This window comes from Panthera leo, chromosome E2 (assembly GCF_018350215.1).
Source record: "Panthera leo isolate Ple1 chromosome E2, P.leo_Ple1_pat1.1, whole genome shotgun sequence".
Taxonomy (NCBI): Eukaryota; Metazoa; Chordata; class Mammalia; order Carnivora; family Felidae; genus Panthera; species Panthera leo.
Genome location: NC_056693.1, coordinates 28,142,882 through 28,162,185, shown reverse-complemented (window position 1 = coordinate 28,162,185; position 19,304 = coordinate 28,142,882). Strand labels below are relative to the sequence as shown.

The window sequence follows — 19,304 nt, the reverse complement described above, 5'->3', positions numbered from 1 at the left end:
TGCAAAGTAGAGGTCACTGTGCTGGCTGCTATGGAAACAAAGAGAATGAGACCAGACCCTTCCCTGGGGAAGCACACTGGGGGATGGGGAGCAAAGAGGGAAACTCACAGGTTCAGCCTGGAGTGAGGCATGCCACACTGGAAGCCAGATCCGCATGGGGAGTTAAAGGAAAGAGATTATAGCCAACAGCTGAAAAGTTGAACCAAGCTTTGCCCTATACTTAGTGGACAATGGTGGCTTGATCTCAGAGCAACCAAGTTCCCTTCCCCAACACAACCCCCTTCCCCCACTCTGACTCCACCTCGCAGATGCCAGGGGGGCTTGCTACAGGGAGGCAACAGACACAAACGTCCTTTGTTCGAGGAACCTCATCTTCCCTGGCTAACCATGGCGGTCTGGTGGGGCCTGATGGTCACAGACTAACTCCTCTTGGCCATGGGGGTGGACTGGATACCCAAGCTGGATCAATCTTCCATTCCCTGGCCCATAAGACACATAACCCAACCTAAGCCAATCAGAGCCTTTCTCTGGCATTTCTTCCTGGGTGAAGCTGTCAGAGAAGAGACTATCTTCCTAGTTATGCAGGAAGCAGCTGCTGGTAACCATGTTTTTAGCCATATAGAGAGGGAAAAAGGTGGAGCCCTACGTACACAGAAATAAGACAGAGAGAGAGAGAGAGATACCAGACAGTATCAAATTCCTGGTGCCTGTCTTCAAGCTTTACTTGAAAATCTTTTTACTTGAAAATCTTTTTACTTGAAATCTTTTTATTTACTTAAAATAATTCAAACTGGGTATCTGTCACACTCCAACCATAGGGTCCTGAACTAGAAGTATAAAATTTTACCATTGGGAGTTCAAGCTAAAGCTACAAATCTTCCTGGGAGATGTGATCCAGAGGTCCAAATTCTTACTAAAGTATAAATGACTAAGATCCTTTCTTGAGAGAAGGCTGTGATATGGGTTTATCTGAAAATACACCAGGCATCATAAGGTTAAAAGTAGAGGCTGTCAAGACATCCTTCACCTTATTCATGTGTAAAAAGAGCTTGTGATTCAAATCAGAAAAACTTGAATTTGAGTGCAGGCTCTGCCACTAACTGGCAAACCTACTTCACTTCTCTGGGCGCCCATTTCCCCATCTTTAAAATGGGAATAATAATGTTTCTGCACTTCCTGTCTTACAATGCTGTCATATAGAAAAATATCAACATTATTTTGTTTCCCTGCAGCCAATGTCCCTAGATGTGCTATATTAAATACATCTTAATACTATATTTGGGTAAATGCCAATGAACAGAAATGTGAACAACATCTCTCCAGTAGGACTCAGCACCTGAGGATAAGAGTGAGTGAGAAAGTCTTAAAACAGCCTCAAGGGGTAGACATCCATCTACAGAGCAATGGTGTTAGTCTGGGCCCCCACTTGGTAAAGTCTGACATACTTTCATCGGTGTGTGTGTGTGTGTGTGTGTGTGTGTGTGTGTGTGTGTGTGCAAATTCATACTTTTCTAAATCGTCTCTTTCTTTTCATTTTTAAAAATTTCACAGGCATGTGATGGGGCGCTTGGGTGGCTCAGTCGGTTAAGGGTCATGATCTCACGGTTTGTGAGTTCGAGCCCCGCGTCAGGCTCTGTGCTGACAGCTCAGAGCCTGGAGCCTGCTTCTGATTCTGTGTCTCCCTCTCTCTCTGTCCCTCCCCAACTTGGGCTCTGTCTCTCTCTGTCTCTCAAAAATAAATAAATGTGAAAAAAAATTTAACATGCACGCGAGAAAAAATGTCAAACAAAGAGAGAAGCATAAAACTAAAACAATCCACTTCAGCACCACTGGAGCCTTTTCATCCAGATCTTAACTTTTATTTCTATATATGGATCTTACCAAACACACTCGGCTTCATACTTCGTTGGTGTTGTTTTCGTTACAGTTTGGGAGGCCTTTACATATCAGCATATAAGTTTGGTGGGTTTTGGGGAATTTTGTTTGTTTTGTTTTGTTTTGTTTTGTTTTGTTTTAAAGATTAGAATCCTTCAGTTACCAGCATCCTGGGTTTGCTAGATCTGGCATCCAGTACAGGGTTCAATACATATTGTTAAAAGGAAGACATAAACAAGGGGAAGAGGGAAAGAAGAGAGAAGTCAGGGGAGTGGGAAGGATGATAAAAAGAAAAGAAAAGGAAGGGGAAAAAAAGGACAAGACGTAGGAGGATGGAGGGAAGGGAGAAAGAGGGAAGGGAGAAAGAAAGGGAGAAGAGGGAAAGAGAGGAGGGAGGAAGGGAAGGAAGAAAGGGGAAGGGACACAGAGACAGAGAGGAAAGGAGGGAGAGAGCGAAAACAAAGGCAGATAGAAACAGAGGAAGAGAGGGAGAGAGAGACAGAGACAGTGAGACAGAAAACAGCGAGAGAGCAAGGGAAAGAGGGACAGAGAGGGAGGGAGGGAGAGGAGACAATCAGACAGACTGAGTCTCAATCTCAGAGAGACAGACAGAGAAAGGAGAGAAGGGAGGAAGGGAAGAGACACAGAGGGAAGGGAGGAAGAGAGGCGAGAAGAGGGAAAGAGAGAGGAAGCGAGAGAGAAGAGAGAGAGAAGTGGAGAGAGAAACAGAGATAAAGGAGGGAGGGAAGAAAGACAGAAATGGAAGGAAGAGAGGGGAAAAGAGGGAAAAAGAGAAAGGACAGGAACGGAGGGAGACCTGAGAGCAGAGGGCAGGGGGACTCTGAACCGTGGACGCCGCCCCGCCCCCGGCCCCGCCCCCAGCCCCGCCCCCGGGGCGCGGGCTGCGGCGCCACCTCCAGCCGCCAGGAGCCGCCACGGGCAGCCAGCAGCACCCTGCGCGCTCCGCGGACCCTCTCTCCCGCCTCAACGCCGGCCGCTCGCCGCCTCGCCGCCGCTCTCGGGCTCCGGCCGGGTCTCGCGCGCAGTCTTCTCGTGAGGGGCCTCGCGCCGCCCGGCGCACGCCGTCCCCCTGCCTCGGGGCGCGGGGTCTCGCGGGCCCCGCTCCCGCCCTCCGCTCGCCTGGCCCGGACCGGAAGCGGCGCCGCACGGCCTGGGCCTGGCGCGGGGGGCGGGCACCGGGGCCCGGTCCGACATGGGCAAGAAGCACAAGAAGCACAAGTCGGACAAACACCTCTACGAGGGTGAGGAGCTGGCCGCGGTGGGGGGCGGCGGCTCTGGGGAGTGTGTATGTGGCGGGGGTGGGGGGGGCGGGTTCTCGCTCCTTCGAGACCACCCTCGAGCTCCCGAGGCGGGCCGGGGGCCGCACCTCCCACGGGCAGGCCGGGGACCCGCGAAGGGGGCGCGGCCCGCGGGAGGCCGCGCAGACCCCCCCCCAGGCGGGGGCGGCATTCGAACCCGGGACCCCTGACCCCCCCCCCCCCCCCCCCGGCGGGGCTCTTGTTGGGAGGTGTGAGACGGCCCCCAGAGGCCCGCAGCGTTCGGGGCACACATTCGGCGAGTGACCGTCAGTCAACAGGTGCTTCGCGGGGCGCCCACTGCGCGCCCAAAGCCGCCCCGGCAGTGGCTGCCCCTTCTCCCCCTGCCCGTCCCCCTGCCCGCGGTGCCTCTGCATCGTGGATGCTGGCCGGCGCGTCCCGCCCGTAATCGAGGCTCTGTCCTTTTGTTTAAGAGTATGTAGAGAAGCCCTTGAAGCTGGTCCTCAAAGTGGGAGGGAACGAAGTCACCGAGCTCTCCACGGGCAGCTCGGGGCACGACTCAAGCCTCTTCGAGGACAAAAACGATCATGACAAACACAAGGACAGAAAGCGGAAAAAGAGGAAGAAAGGAGAGAAGCAGGTTCCAGGAGAAGAAAAGGGGAGAAAACGGAGACGAGTAAAGGTAAACGTGGCTGCGGTGCTTCGGCTTTGCTGGTGGTGCCACTTTTTAAGAGTTCCCGCCTCCCGCTGCCAACCTAACTTGATTCTCTCTGTGTCTGGCGAGACGCTGAAACGCCTTTACGGCTGTCTTGTTTTGAGGAAGAGCAGGGCAGCCTAGAAACATGAATCATTTGGGAGTTTCAGCAACTCTTGATTTATTTATACTTAGTTACACTCACAGCTGAGTCCTGATTTTCAAGAGCCGCGTCAAAGAGCATTTGCCCATCTAGGAAAAGTAGAAGTGGTGCTCGAAGCAGCCTCAGCTTTGTCAACAACAATAGTCGTTTCAAAAGCGAACGGGACGCGTCGGGGTTCAGACTTTGCTCCGAGGTCAATACTGTAATGCCAGATATATAATGAGCAGCTTGCATCTTAAAACGTGAATCCGTTGAAGAGGAAATCTGATCAGAGACCTTTAAGGGACGTGACGCCAGTGGTAAAAATTGGCATTTTCCTAACCATCACAGAAAAGGCGGGGGGAAGGTAGCCGCTGTCTTGGTTCACAGGCTCGGCAAACGTGCCCGGAATTAGCCTAGACTTCTGCACTTCCCAGATTTAACCTGTCACTGAGTGGTTTATTAAATCAGTTACTGTACCTTGAAGATAGATTTCCATAAATTAGTTTTATAACTTCTATGTGTATATGCATAACAGAAGTGTTCTATTCCATGTGATTAAATACCTTGATAAGTCACGAAATCTTAGAGACCCTCTGTTTAGAATTTCCTAAATCCGTTATTTTCTGCCTCAGTTCTTAATTGCCTTTGGCTGGATTGTGACAATATATAGAACTATATAATGTTTTCTTTTGCTAAGTTATAAAAACTATTACGTGCATGTGATTTTTTTTTTTTTAAGAAATTCAACCAATACAGAGTGAACCAAAAGGAGGAAATTTTTCCTCACCCTAGTCCCTCATACAGTCCCTCCCACTAGAGATAACCAGTTGGAGGGCACCTGGGTGTCTGACTCAGGCAGCAGCTCGTGAGTTCGAGCCCCGCGTCGGGCTCAGAGCCTGGAGCCTGCTTCCAATTCTGTGTCTCCCTCGCTCTCTGCCCCTCCCCGGCTTGCACTCTGTCTCTGTCTCTCTCTCAAAAATAAACATTCAAAAAAATTTAAAAAAAGTAACAAGCTGGGTTTTTTTCTTACTTGTAAAGTAGTTTGTGAACATAGTTTTTAATTTTTTTTTTAATGTTCATTTATTTTTGAGAGAGAGAGGGAGACACAGAATCTGAAGCAGGCTCCAGGCTCTGAGCTGTCAACGCAGAGCCCGACGCCGGGCCTGAACCCACAGACCGTGAGATCGTGACCTGAGCCGAAGTCGACGCTTAATTGACTGAGCCCCCCAGGCACCCCAATGAACATAGTTTTCAAAAGTCAAGAGTACTTCAGAGCTTTTACACAAAAGCAGTCTCCTGCTCCAGTGGAGAGTTTTACTTCCAAAATGTTTTAGTTTTTTTCCTTTGGGTATTTGTGTCCTTTTTTAAATGTAGTTTATGTTATTTCCTGACTTATCAGTACATCTTTTACTGGTAAGTTACAGAAGGTGAGAACTTAAGTCAGCAGTCCAGTACCGCTTCACACCCCCAATTTCCCTCCCTCCATTCTTCCAGCGTGGATGTATCACAGTTGTTGGTTAAATCAGTATTCAGTGTTTCATTGTTTTTCACTGGTGACAAGTATAGCAAATATAGAGCCGAACTTGGTCTCTTGTTAATTGCTTTCATTTGTTTGGTTATTGTGTACCAAATCTTCCCAAACTGACAGATTTATGAAACCCGTCTGATTTCTGTTTTTCACATGGTCAAACAGTTCTCCTTTTCTTGAGACCTCTATCTTGGAGCCCTCTGTGCCCTCCTGCGCTGTCTAGTCTGGTTGAGTCCTCTAGGCCTTCTGGGATCCTCCTTTGCTTCTTTCCTGGATCCCATGTCTTCTTGATTTGCTCCCTTATTGTGGTGGATTCTTAACTCTAGGAAGTTCCTAGGAAACCATTCATAGGAGGTAGGTTTTGGAAGTCCTTATGTGTTTGAATATCTTTATTCTACATCCTATAGTCTCATATAGATGGATGGTTTGACTCCGCATGGAATGCCAGATTGAGAATTATTGTGTCCTAGAATTTTAAAAGCATCTTGTTCTCGGGGCGCCTGGGTGGCTCGGTCGGTTGAGCGGCCGACTTCGGCTCAGGTCATGATCTCGCGGTCCGTGAGTTCGAGCCCCGCGTCAGGCTCTGTGCTGACAGCTCAGAACCTGGAGCCTGTTTCAGATTCTGTGTCTCCCTCTCTCTCTGCCCCTCCCCTGTTCATGCTCTGTCTCTCTCTGTCTCAAAAATAAATAAACGTTAAAAAAAAAAATTTAAAAAAAAATAAAAGCATCTTGTTCTCTAGTTGTCCTTTTTTTAAAAATAATAAATGTTTATTTATTTTTGAGAGAGCAAGTGTGAGCGGAGGGAGGGGCAGAGAGAGAGGGGAACAGAGGATCTGAGGCGGGCTCTGCGCGGACAGCAGCAAGCCCCGTGTGGGGCTCAAACTCATGAACCGTGACATGACCTGAACTGAAGTCCCAACACTTAACCAACTGAGCCACGCCGACACCCCTAGTTGTCCTTGTTTTTATAGCACCCTGTTCTTATTTTTCTATGCAGTATCTTCTTTTTTTTTCTCTGAGGATATTTTTTTTTTCCTTTTAAGTTTTCTTTTGCTCCTTGCTTTGTATCTCCAGTTCTTCAGTTTATTTTCTTGGTCTCCTCCTTTTATGTTAACGGCATCCCTTAGATACCTGTTGCGCCTTCCTAGTCTGTATTTCAGTGTGAAACACAAAAGGGCTGATTAATAAATACTTAAAGTATGAATAGATACTTTGTATTTAGTTTTCTAGCTCTAGAGTCACTAAACAAAGACCTGATCATTCCATTGGGGAACCCCCAAATGTCTGTTCTCCAGAGAAAAGTCCCTTCTTGGACAAGGATTTTACCTGGCTGCTGGTATTTTGGGGGCCAGCCAGGGAAGGGGACTGAAGGTCCTACCACCCAGTGCTCTGCATTCAGTCCAGCATCTCTCCCCACTTCTGGCTGGTATGCTGTCTGGAGACTCTGGTCCCTTATGTCTCGTGTGAGCTTTTCCAGGTTTCTCAGGTTTGAACTTTTCTCTAGCTGTCCACTTCTGCATGCAGGAGGTCTCTTGCTTTCCGTGATCTGCACGCTCCTACGCTTGCCTTTCATCTCCCAAATGTGTGGGTATCTTTCATCCCCTGTCATCTCGTCTGTACTTTGTTCATCTCATTTAACTGGAAGTTGAGGTCACCCCTTTTAACCACTTCTGATTTTAGTTCTGGCACCATAATGCCAGCTGATACACTCGTGTTCTTCATTTCTTCTTTTATCAATTGTCTCATTCCTTTTATTAACTGCGTAGTATTTTGTTATATTGATGTACCATATTTTATTTGATACTACATTTAAATGTTACAAGTAAAGCTTCATTGAGCCTCGTGTACACAAATCTTTGTATACTTTTGTAAAGATATCTTCAGGATAAGTTCCTGGAATTCTCCCCCTGTGTTCCAGCCACTCTGCCCTTTCTTGACTGTGGCTCGAAATGTCATTAGCCTTCATTATATTTCGATTACCTTGTAAATTAAGATGCTTTTGCATCCATAGTCTTACTTGGACGTAACACCCTGCAGAATAGGACAAGTAGGTTGGTTTCCGTTTTATAAAAGGTAATGTGGAAACTCAGAAGTGAAGTGAATTTGCCCAAGGTCCCATTTCCCCAGGACTCAGAGACCATGGGACATTCCAGATTCTCTGGGGTGTCATTGGTTCTGTAGAGGCTGTTTGGGCCATCCCTTCTTTGCAGGTCAGACCAGGGATGGGAGAGGGGGTTCTTCTACTAGTGTTGTCTAGGAAGGGAGACTTCCGGACGCTCCTCTCTGAGCTACGTTCTGGATCTCTAGGGAATTTTAGGAACAGCAGTTGCCTCTGGTCTCTTCTTGGGAAGAAGCAGCTGTGTAACAGACATGGGCCTGGAAGGGGCTGGGGTATGTGTGGTTCTAAGGGACTGGTGATTCTTTTGGCCATTCTATGTGGCAGGAAGAAGGAAGGATGCAGGGAAAGGATAAAACTTGCCATTTTAAAGCGTTTTTCTGAAAGGCATACATAACTTCTGCTTGTGTTTCATCAGCTACAACTTAACCACATGGCCACCCTAGCTGCTAGGGAGGCTGGGAAATGTCTTTTAGTTGGAGAAGGAGGTGGGGCTTTGTACCCTAATAAAGATCGGGAATCTGTTACTTAGGGGAAAAAAGGAAAAGGTAAAGTTTGGGGGAAGCACACACACTTACAACATAAAACCCTATAATTTTTCAAAGGTGTTGGAGTTAAATGAGTTTCTTCTCTTGAGTAGGAAAGGCCCTGGTTATATTAGTTTAAAATGGCCAAGCAGTTATGATCGATAGTATTTCTCTGTGTAGCATAGTGGCATTTAATACCAGCCAGAACATTATGAGTACAACATCCCTTTGTTTTAATCAGGCCATGATCTAGATACCACCCCTCTGAAAGTGTGTTGGCTAGTTTTTCCCCCCTGAGCATTCGAATGCTGAGTGATTGGCAAAGAATTTGTGTGCTGGCATAACTCTTAATGTATTTCCTAAAGATTCAGCTTTACATTTGCAAGTCCTTTATTTCCAATTTCCACATCATATAAAAAATATATAAGGCACCTGGCTCAGTCAGTTAAGCATCTAACTCTTAATTTCAGCTAAGTTCATGATCTCCCAGTTTGTGAGTTCGAGCCCCTCACTGACAGTGTGGAGTCTGCTTGGGATTCTCCTTCCCTCCCTCTCTCTCTGCCTTTCCCCCTCTCATGCATACACACACTGTCTGTCCCTCTCTCAAGATAAATAAACTTTAAATAAATAAAATAACAGCTGATGAATAAATGCTCCTATCATTTGGTCTAGTAATATAAGCATGAGAGGACAATGAAGTAAAACTGAGGGGCAATAAGTAAAATTCTGTGGGATGCCTGGGTGGCTCAGTTGGTGGAGCATCTGACCCTTGATTTCAGCTCAGGTCTTGATCCCAGGGTCGTGGGGCTCTGCACTGAGTGTGGAGCCTGCTTAAGATTCTCTCTCTCTCTCCCTCTCCCTCTCCCTCCCCCTCCCTCTCCCTATCCTCCCTCCCTACCCCCTACCCCCTCCCTCCCTCTCTCTCCCTGTCTCCCCGCCACCCCCGCTTGCATGCTCTCTCTCTCAAATTAAAAATTTTTAAATGTCAGTGGATTTTTGGTTTGCTTCTATTTCTTGGCTATTATAAATAATGCTGTTGTTAACCCCAGTATGTAAGTATCTCTTTGAGAACTTGCTTTCAGTTCTTTTGGATATATATCCAAAAGTAGAAGTGCCAGATCATCCTGTCTTCTCTTTTACAGATGAGAAAACTTAAGGCTCAGAGAGCTTAGTCACTTGCTCAAAGTTGCATAATCAGTGCCAGAACAGGAGCTCAAACCCTGCCCCTTAAATAGGTCTGTAGTGTGAAAGAGTTGTTAAAATGGACACTGACCTCCACACCCTTCACAGTACATGGAAAATTAAAATCAGTGCCCTTAACAGAGGGGGGCGTTCCAGTTCTGAGTCTCTTGAGAGTCCCTGGGGCTGGGTGGGGGGAATCACAGAAGATTTTGCTTAGGCGGTTGCATTTGAGCTGGTCTTGAAAAATCAGAATATAATGATGTTACACTACATATTCAAGCAATGGGATAAACTATGTACTCTGAGCTATTATTGTAATATAGGGATATTCTTTTCATCTTGTACGATTACAGGTAAGGAATCATGGGGCACCTGTGTGGCTCAGTTGGTTAAGCATCCAGCCTTGGCTCAGGTCATGGTTTCACAGTCCATGAGTTCAAGCTCCACATTGGGCTCTGTGCTGACAGTGCAGAGTCCACTTGGGATTCTCTCTCACTTTCTCTCTTTCTTTCTCTCTCTCTGCCCTTCCCCTGCTTGCATGTGCACATGCCCCCTCTCTCTCTCTCTCTGTCTCAAAATAAAAAAACAACCAAAAAAAAAAAATTAACATTCGAGCGTTTACTGTATGCCAGGCACAGTTCTGAGTTCTTTACATTTACTATTTTAATTCTTACAAATAGCTCTGTGGAGTAGGTGCTGTTAGTATCTCATTTTACTGCTGAGTTAACTAAGGCATAGAGGATGAGGTAGCTCATAACTAGAGAGAAAAAATGGATGACTGTAATCATTAAGCAGAATAGAAATTCTGTCAAAACACAACTCATTGATTTGTTTGGTATGACATCTGCCAAAGCCAGGATCTCCCAGCAGAAAATCCTCCCACTCTGGTTTCCTCTGGAGGTTGTCCTCTTTTTAAAAAAAAAAAAAAAAAAAAAAAAAAAAAAAAAGGTTTATTATTATTTATTTTTATTTATTTTTTTAGTAATTTCTGTACCCATTGTGGGGCTCAAACTTACAACTCCCATAACAAGAGTCACATGCTCTTCCAACTGAGCCAGCCTGGTGCCCCTAAAGTTTGTTTGTTTAAGTAGGCTCCACACCCAGCGTGGGGCTTGAACTCATGATCCTGAGATCGAGTCAAATGTGCTTCCAAATGAGCCACCTACATGCCCCTACTTTTTTATAGTAATCTCTGCACCCAAAATGGGGCACAAACCCACAACCCCAAGATCACGAGTCACACGCTCTTCCAGATGAGTCGGCCAGGCACCTCTAGAGAAAGAAAGACTGTTATGAGTGTAAGAGTAGTGTTGCTTCTCTGATGGAAAGGCTGTTTATTCATTTATTTACTCAACAGACGTTTACCAGGCACCTCTTACATGCCAGACTCTGTTATTAGACTCAAATGATGAAGGTAAATAAAATACAGTTCCTGCCCTACAGGAGGAGCTCAGAGTTGGGCTGGGGAATCAGATGTGAAAGGAGAGCTAAACTTCATGGCCTGGTAAATTCTAGTAGAGGTATGAATAAAGGTATGTTCTGGGAGTCCAGGGGAAATTGTTTCTTGTTTTCCCTTGGGGAGCCGGGGGAAGGCATCATAGGTACAGACTAAATAGGCAGCACATGCTGTCTTCAATCTAAGGCCAAAAATGAGGTGTCACTTTGAGGTAGTAAGACTGATTTTTCAATTAAATTCAAAATCACCTGTTAAATTCTAAAATTGTTTTGCGGATTGGGAGCATTATTTGAGTATAGCTAGAAATCTCTGTATCTGTATCTATATCCCTTCCAAAAGTAGCTGAAAGACAGTACTTATCACTAAGGACTTCAGCTGTTAATTTGTGTGCTTTCACATTCCCATTCCATGCTGCCTCCTGTAATTAATTAATTCTGCAAGTATTATGCATAAGGCATTGTTGAGCTTGGAGGTACAGCACTAAAAATGACATGGGACCCTGCCCACAGGAACTCTAGTGAGGAGGCAGATGTGTTTATAGTGCAATGAGTGTTAATAATATTAATAATATGAGCAAAGATTTGCTTCAGAAGGGTCATTCACAAATTAATAACTTGCCATTGAGTTGTGAATAAATTAGAGTCTGAAATTAAGTACAGTGTGTTTGTAGTTACAGAAATAGCCGCTGTTCCTCTCTCCTGCCTGGACCTTCTTGCGCACAGGATATTTCCTCTGCCTGGAATGCTGTTTCCACCCACCCACCTCCACCCCCAGCCTGGCTAAATTCTGTCCTTCAGATCTCAGCTCAGATGTTACTTCCTCGTAGAAGTCTTCCCACACTTGTCCAGTCTAAATTAGATTCACCCAACAGTTATTCTCTCCATGGATTCTGTTTGGGTCTTTTTAATGAGTTGTTTAATGTGTGTCTCTGCTGTTACACTGTCAGCTTCCTAAGGGCAGGGCTGTGTGTGTGTGTTCTCCACCAGTGTTTATCTATACGGTAGAACCTTATTTTTTTATTGAATGCATGAATGAATGTACAGTATGGGCAAGTGCTTCGCTGAAATTTCACATATACTGCCTTATTTCATCCTCAGAACAATCTTCTGAGGTATGTATTGTATTGCAAAGATAAGAAAATTAGTCCCCTCCCCCAAATTATATAGTTTATCCATAATTTCATGGCAAATAAGTGGCAAAGCCAGAATCTGAGCCTATTTATAAACTGTAACTGTAAACCCTTCTTCCTTGGCTACCTAAAGTTAAATGGCTCCAGTATCGTTGTGTCGTTTTCTATATGTAATTGGCAAAATGCGTTAACTGTTAAGCATAACTGTATTAAGTTTTGGTTTTACATATCTGTGAGACTTTAGTAAGGGACGTTCTCAGTAAGATTCTTTAACTATGTTCTGAATCATGAAGAAAATTAGAAGGTTGGAATCAGAATTTTAAGTGGAGAGAGAAGTGTAGAGGTCAAAGCCTCTTGTTTTGTGGGTGAAACTGAGTGAGTGAGTGGGATAACTTGTTCAGGGTCACATTCTGGTAAACTAGAAGGCAGGTCTCCTAATTCCTAGTCTGGCAGTAACATGTTACTGAATATCCATGCAGTTTAGGGTGCTTTCCAAGTATAGGTTTTTGTATTCTTTTTCTCTTTTGGACTGTAGCCCAGAAGGTTATATTCTCTTGCCATTCTGAATATTAAGGTGGTTAACGTAGACCAGGCTGACAGGATAAAGTGACCAGGTAGCACCATCCTTTGGTACTTTTTCAACTTTTCTATTTCTTGACCTCATTTCACCATTCCATTGATTCTAAGATAGATAAAACCAACAGTTAAATCTCTATCTTGTGGGTGATGAGAGGCCTGATGAGAATAAGTGAATTGCTTAAGAAGGTCACTGTGTGTTAAGGATGAGGCTGGGGCTAGAACTTGAGCCCATAGACCATGGGTCAGCAAACCATGGCCAGTGCACCTGGGTTTATAAATAAAGTTTTGTTGGAATACGGCCACACCCATTCATTTACGTATTGGGTAGGGCTGCTTTCACGCCACAACAGCAAAGGTTAGTAGTTGGGACCTTAGGACCACACAGCTAAATTATATGCTGTCTGGCCATCTACCAAAAAAAGTTTGCCAACTCCTGCTCTAGATTCCTGGCACTATAGCCCTGGTTCTTTCCACCTAGGAGAGTGCTTATTGCCTTGCAACTGTCCTCACTTCACAATTTACATTTCATAGGAAGGAATCTGTGTCTCTAGGGGGTCTTTTTCCATTGAACAGAAGGAAATTTTCCAGCCTACAAAAGATTGATGCCAGTTGTTCTGATTGATGGCAAAAAACCCACAAAACTTTCCAGAATCAAAATTTGCTGCTCTAGAGTATGGCATGAAGTCATAAAAATAGACACCAATCAACTTGATGATGACTGAGATCAAGAGCACTATGAGTACAGTTTATATAGCATTTTTCTCTGGAGCCTTTAAACCAGTCATATATTCTGTATTAGATGCTTTGGACCCTGAGAATAGAAGCTCTGTATCCGTGATCCTGAAAGTGTGATTCCTATAGCAGCAACACCCACAAGGCCTGGAAACTTGTTATTAATGCAGACGCATAGGCTCTGCCTTAGACCTACTGGATGGGTAATCCCGGAAACAGGGCCAAGACATTAGTATTTTAACAAGACCTTCAGATGATTCTGCTGTACACTGAAGCTTGAGATCCATAATGGGCACTCAGAATTTGCACTTCTGGCAACTTCCCAGATAATGCTGATGGTGCTGGTCAGGGAGCACACTTTGAGAACCACTGCTCTGGATACTAGGACAATAAATTAGGACATAAGCCAAGAAAATAGTTTTGGAGTCGATAAGATCCTATTGAGAAGCTTGATTCTCAAAGGCATAAAATAGACATTTTTAGACAATTTTAGTAAAAATTTAATTTAAAAAAAAAAACACAATAATAAAACTAGCACCTGGATACCAACCATCCAGCTTTAGCTTTTTTTTACCTTTTACTTGATTTTTTGGTTTTTGGCTTTGGCTTTTTGTTTGTTTTTGTAAAGAAATAGGGGCACCTGGGTGGCTCAGTCGGTTGAGCATCTGACTCTTGATTTTGGCTCAGGTCATGATCCCAGGGCCATGGGATGGAACCCTGCTGACAGCACAGGGCCTGCTTGGGATTCTCCCTCCCCCTCTCTCTGCCTTCCCCTGTTCACCTGCTCTGTCTTTCTCTCCAAATAAATAAAGAAAGAAAAGGAAAGAGAGAGAGAGAGAGAGAGAGAGAGAGAAAGAAAGAAAGAAAGAAAGAAGTGGAGAGAGAGAGGGAAAAAGAAAGGGAGAGAGAAAGAAAGGGAAAGAGAGGGAGAGAGAGAGAGAGAGAGAGAGAAAGAAAGAAAGAAAGAGAGAAAGAAATTAGAATATAGATACAGATGAAGCTTTCTGTGTATTCTTCCAGAATCCCATTCCTCTCCCTCTGTCTCCTCTCTCTCTGCCCTGGAGACCACCATTATTGTGAGCGTCCTGTGTATCAGTTGCATACTTGTTTTTGTAATTTTACCACTTCCACATACATCTGTAAATAATATACACTTACACATTTTCAAACTACAAAACCAACATTGTAACAGTATTCTCAACTTTTATCTCTAGAAATTATAGTTCTGAACACTCTACATCTTGATACAGTGTAACTTTAGCTTATAAATTTTACCTGCTGTGTAAATGTCCTAATTTATTAATCCATTTTCCTTTTAGTAGGCATTGGATTGTTCATAATTTTTTACTATTTCAGAATGTGGCAGTAAATATTCTTATACCTGCCTTCCATGTAGAGAAGTTTCTCTAGGGTATATGCCCAGGAGTAGAAAAGCTGAGAAGTAGGGTAAAGGCATCTTCAGCCTTAAAATATTAATTGTTCTCCTAATGGTTGTACTTATTTACCTACACATCTGCAAGGTGTGAGAGCCCTATTTCTCTGTTTTCATCAAAACTTGACATTTTCAGGCATTTTATTTTTTGTCACGTGGAGAGCTAGGAAATGCCTTGTAGTTTCAAACATTTATAATCCCCAGAGTTCTAGGCAGCTTGAGTTAGTTGGCATGTTTTTTGATATTTCAGGTTTCTGGGAATTACCTGTGATATCCTTTACTCATTTTCTATTGGGTTATCTGCCTTTTTACCTGAATAAATGCCCTTTGCACAGTTTTTGTTAATACTCTTGAGTTTTCTGTGTTTCAAGTACTTTATCTCAGTCGATAGCTAATCTTCTCTACTCTTGGGTCATAAAGATCCTTTACTTTTATCTGAAATTTTAAAGCTTTGCTTTGTACATTTAAGTCTTTAATCTGTGTGGAATTTCCTTTTGTGTACAATATGAGGTAGAGATCTAATTTTATTTTCTTTTTCATGTAGATAACCAGTTGTGCCAGCACTGCCCTTTTGTCCTTGATTTATAATGCCACCCCTGATATACCAAGACTTGTCTGTGCACAAGTCTGTTTCTGTGCTCTGTAATCTGCTCTATTGGTCTGTTTGCCCCAGTTAGTATTACAAATACTATCTGGTAAAACACATCTTATTGTGACTTTTTTCAAAACTGTGTGGATTATTCTTGATGATTCACTCTTCAAGATAAATTTTATGATTGGCTTGTCAAATTTCATGAAATTCTGTCTTACAATTTTGATTGACATAACATTTTATTTATTTATTTTTAAATGTTGAGAGAGAGAGCGAGTGCACAGGCAGGGGAGGGGCAGAGAGAGAGAGGGAGAGGGAGAATCCCAGGCAGGCTTTGCACTGTCAGTGCAGAGCCCATTGCAGAACCTGATCCCACGAATTCTGAGATCATGACCTGAGCCGAAATTAAGAGTCAGTCGCTTAACTGACTGAGCCACCCAGGCACCCCATCATAACATTTTATTTGTAGATTACTTGGGAGAGAATTGACTATCAATTCATGAACATGGTATATCTCCTTTATTCAGGTCTTCCACAGTGACCTCTCAGTAATGTTTCATAATTTTTCCCAAAAGGTATTGGACATCTTTTATTAGATTTATTCCTAGGTATGTTTTCTTTTGTGAATAGTATTATTTTTCTAATTGATTATTTCTGGGATATAGAAGCACTATATAGAAGCACTACCCTCCCCCCCCAGCTGTTATTCTCTCCTTTTCCAGTAGATGGCAATAAAATACATTAAGATTTCATTATTAAAAATCTGTTTTCTTTTAAGTAGTGTCTTGTTTTTGTTTTCACTGAAATTATTTGTTTTAAAGGTATTAATTCTGAAGTATTTCTAAATTGTTTCCCTTTGTTCCATTTAGGAGGATAAAAAGAAGCGAGATCGGGACCGTGTGGAGAATGAGACAGAGAAAGATCTCCAGTGCCAGGCCCCTGTAAGATTAGACTTGCCTCCTGAGAAGCCTCTCACAAGCTCTTTAGCCAAACAAGAAGGTTGGAATAAGTCTGAATTAACTTACTTGAATGAAGAAGCTGAAATTATTTTAAGGGTTGTAGCCCGGGAAGGTGACTGGGTTTTAGCTTTTAAGATTAAAAGCTGTATAATTGAATTTTTTTTTTTTAAGTTTTCTATTTTCTGTCACTGCATAAGAGCTTTAAAGTAGCTTCCATTTTGAATTGATACTCTAGTACTTCAATATATTTGTAAGATAAATGAAATTTCTGTATGAGACATTTAATGATGAGTATGAGGTAAGTCATATGGAAAGAAATCAGCTAAACAATACTCTTTAGAATCTTCCTTTTGAAAACACTCTTTTCCTTTCTCCTTTACTTTAGAAGTAGAACAGACACCCCTTCAAGAAGCTTTGAATCAACTGATGAGACAATTACAGAGGTAAATGTTCTTTCCAATATTTTTTAACTTGGAAATTAAAATGAGAAATGTAGGATCCAAACCACTTCTCTATTTTTGATTATTTAAAGCCACATTTTTATGGCCTAAATCCAAATGTACTTGATTTTAAAGTGGATGATAAATATTTTGCCTGGCAATAGAAAGTACTTTAAGAAGCTGACTTTTAAATGTTCTCCTTTGGTTTGTTTTAACTGGCAAGCTGAAGAGTGTTACATAATATTCTTAATGGCAAATTTCTCTTTAAACTAACTTCTGATGTTGAAGCTTTAAACCAGGAATAAATAATACAGATATTTTCACTTTGCTAATAAATGAAAATACCTTCTGTATATTTGTTTAATGCTTATCATGCTGTGAATATTCAACAATAATTAAGTCTGGGAGAAGAAACTAAGAAGGATTTGTGGCCCTCTCTTAAATGCAAAATTTTGTTCTAAAAAATTCAGTATCTAGATTAAACCAATGTTAAGTTCTTAAAGAGGAAAAGAATAACTCAGTCTTCATTAAAATACTTATTTTTGCTACTTTCTTTACTCAGAATTTGAGTTTTCAACCCAAAGACATTTATATTATTTGCAGAGGATTCGTGGGTATAGGCCATGCATTCTAAATACTGAATTTTCTTCTCACTGTGTTATACTTCTGTGTCAACCCCAGAACATATTATAAATCATTTTGTAAGTGAAAGCCTCTAGTGCTATCTGTATTCAACACCTGTTCAGCTTTGCAGTTAAGATCAGAAGTTAGTGGCCTCACTCCCTTTTTGGTGTTACAGAGTAATTGAGAAAATTATATCTCAGTCTTTACACTTGAATAAGTCATTCACTGTTTGTCCCAAAAATATGAACAGGTAAGCATTAGGTATTCCAACTCTATTGTAATGCTCGACTATGAAGTGTTGGGGTTGCCTTTTAAATTTTTCTTCTTATGACATGATCAGGATGTAGGCTAATGATGTTACCTTAAAAGAATTCTACTTAACAAGGTCTCTCTTAGTCCAAAGATATTCACATTTCTCAGAACACTTTGGGAATTAGAACCCAGAGCCGCATTTTTTGAATAGTCTTTAGAGATCCGTTATCCTTAAGACTCAGCACAAATGCTGGTAAATAATGTAATTGATTAGGACCATATTAAAATGACTGATTTTAGGGGGTGTAGGTAATTTGCTCTGAAGAGGTCCTCCAGAGATGATTAGTGTTGTTATTCATAGTAACTACTGTGGACAGCACACAGTTGTATGTAGCAGTTCCAGACTGAGTATTTTTGCTTATTCTTTATTTTTTAATCTCATTGCTTAGGCATCCTGCTAGAGAAGAACAAATATCTAAGGTTATATTCCAACTCTTTTATCACATTTATGATCTAGAACAAATGATTTGCCCTCTGAGCCTTAGTTTTCTCATTTCTAACTGAGAATACCACCACCTGTGTGGCTTTTATAAAGATTACATATAAAATAAATCAAGTACTTGGTCTGCATGTGGTAAATACATATTAAAAGTTGCTTTTATTATTTTTTAAACCATTTTTATTAATATAAGTATTTGCAGTATGAAAACTTTGGTATGCCAAATTGCCAGAGGAAAAAAAAATCAGTCTAATGACCTAATTGTAGAGCAATGGTTCTCAACCCTGTCACTACTGGAGTTACCAATGCCAAATATTCCAACACTAATAGGAATACTCAATCATACAAGTACCAATGTCTGCACCAGCCCTCCTTCCCCAAAGATTCTGATGTCATGGGTCTAGGCTGAGCCTCCTCCTCCCCTCCCTACCCCCCAACTAGAATTTTTTTTTTTTGGTAAGGCTCCTCTATTGGTTCTGATGCACAGCCAGAATTGAAAACCTGTGATAGAAAGCACTGGTTCTTAAGTTTGGGGGTAATTTGAGGACCTTTTTAGTATCAGGTTTTTGAGTTCTCCCCTGTAGATGAAATAGAAGTTGGATCCATTGATTAAGAAAATATACATATTTTACAAAGATGTATTAATCCTGTGGCCCCCCAAGAGTCCAAGCTTATAGTTATAAATCAGCATGGAAGATTGCAGATGTGCATTTATAGTCACTATTTCTGCCTTTTCCCCTATGGTTGATGAAAGTACATAGGGTTTACGTCCCAGAGGCCAAGACACTGGTCAGTTAGACCAGATTTTTTATTTTGTTTCATTTTTCCCTATGTGGGAGGTGCTACCAACTAATTAGATATGTATATCTTAAAAGATTCTCTGTCTTAAAGGTACAACTAGTGTGTAAAACATCTTCACCTTGTTATTAGTTGTTAGTCTTTGAAATCATTCTTTCACTTTTCAGTGAAAAGTATGTTAGCATACTACACATTCTTTTTACATCTGAAAGTTTTCCTGTGACTTCTCCTAGACCAGTAGATTTGTTTGTAGTAGAAATAAGATTGCTCTTTGCGTATCTTCACAGAAAAGACCCAAGTGCTTTCTTTTCATTTCCTGTGACTGATTTTATTGCTCCCGGCTACTCCATGATCATTAAGCATCCAATGGATTTTAGCACCATGAAAGAAAAGATTAAGAACAATGATTACCAGTCCATAGAAGAACTGAAGGTAACTGTAGTTATTTATGTCGTGATTGGAAAATAG

General features: G+C 42.3%; 1 protein-coding gene across 4 annotated transcripts in view; it reads left to right on the top strand.

The window, feature by feature from the left end:
- Positions 1 to 2,885: 2,885 nt before the first annotated feature.
- The window catches only part of BRD7 (bromodomain containing 7), a 37,252-nt gene continuing 20,833 nt past the window's right edge, over positions 2,886 to 19,304 (top strand). For 2 of the 4 annotated variants that reach the window (XM_042918365.1, XM_042918364.1), the window contains exons 1-5: positions 2,886 to 3,137; positions 3,626 to 3,834; positions 16,134 to 16,263; positions 16,609 to 16,666; positions 19,124 to 19,268. In XM_042918365.1, coding sequence (XP_042774299.1) covers positions 3,089 to 3,137; positions 3,626 to 3,834; positions 16,134 to 16,263; positions 16,609 to 16,666; positions 19,124 to 19,268 — 591 coding nt within the window. In that variant the 5' untranslated portion in view covers positions 2,886 to 3,088. The remainder of the gene's footprint in view (positions 3,138 to 3,625; positions 3,835 to 16,133; positions 16,264 to 16,608; positions 16,667 to 19,123; positions 19,269 to 19,304) is intronic. The other 2 variants (XM_042918366.1, XM_042918367.1) reach the window with 2 other exon arrangements.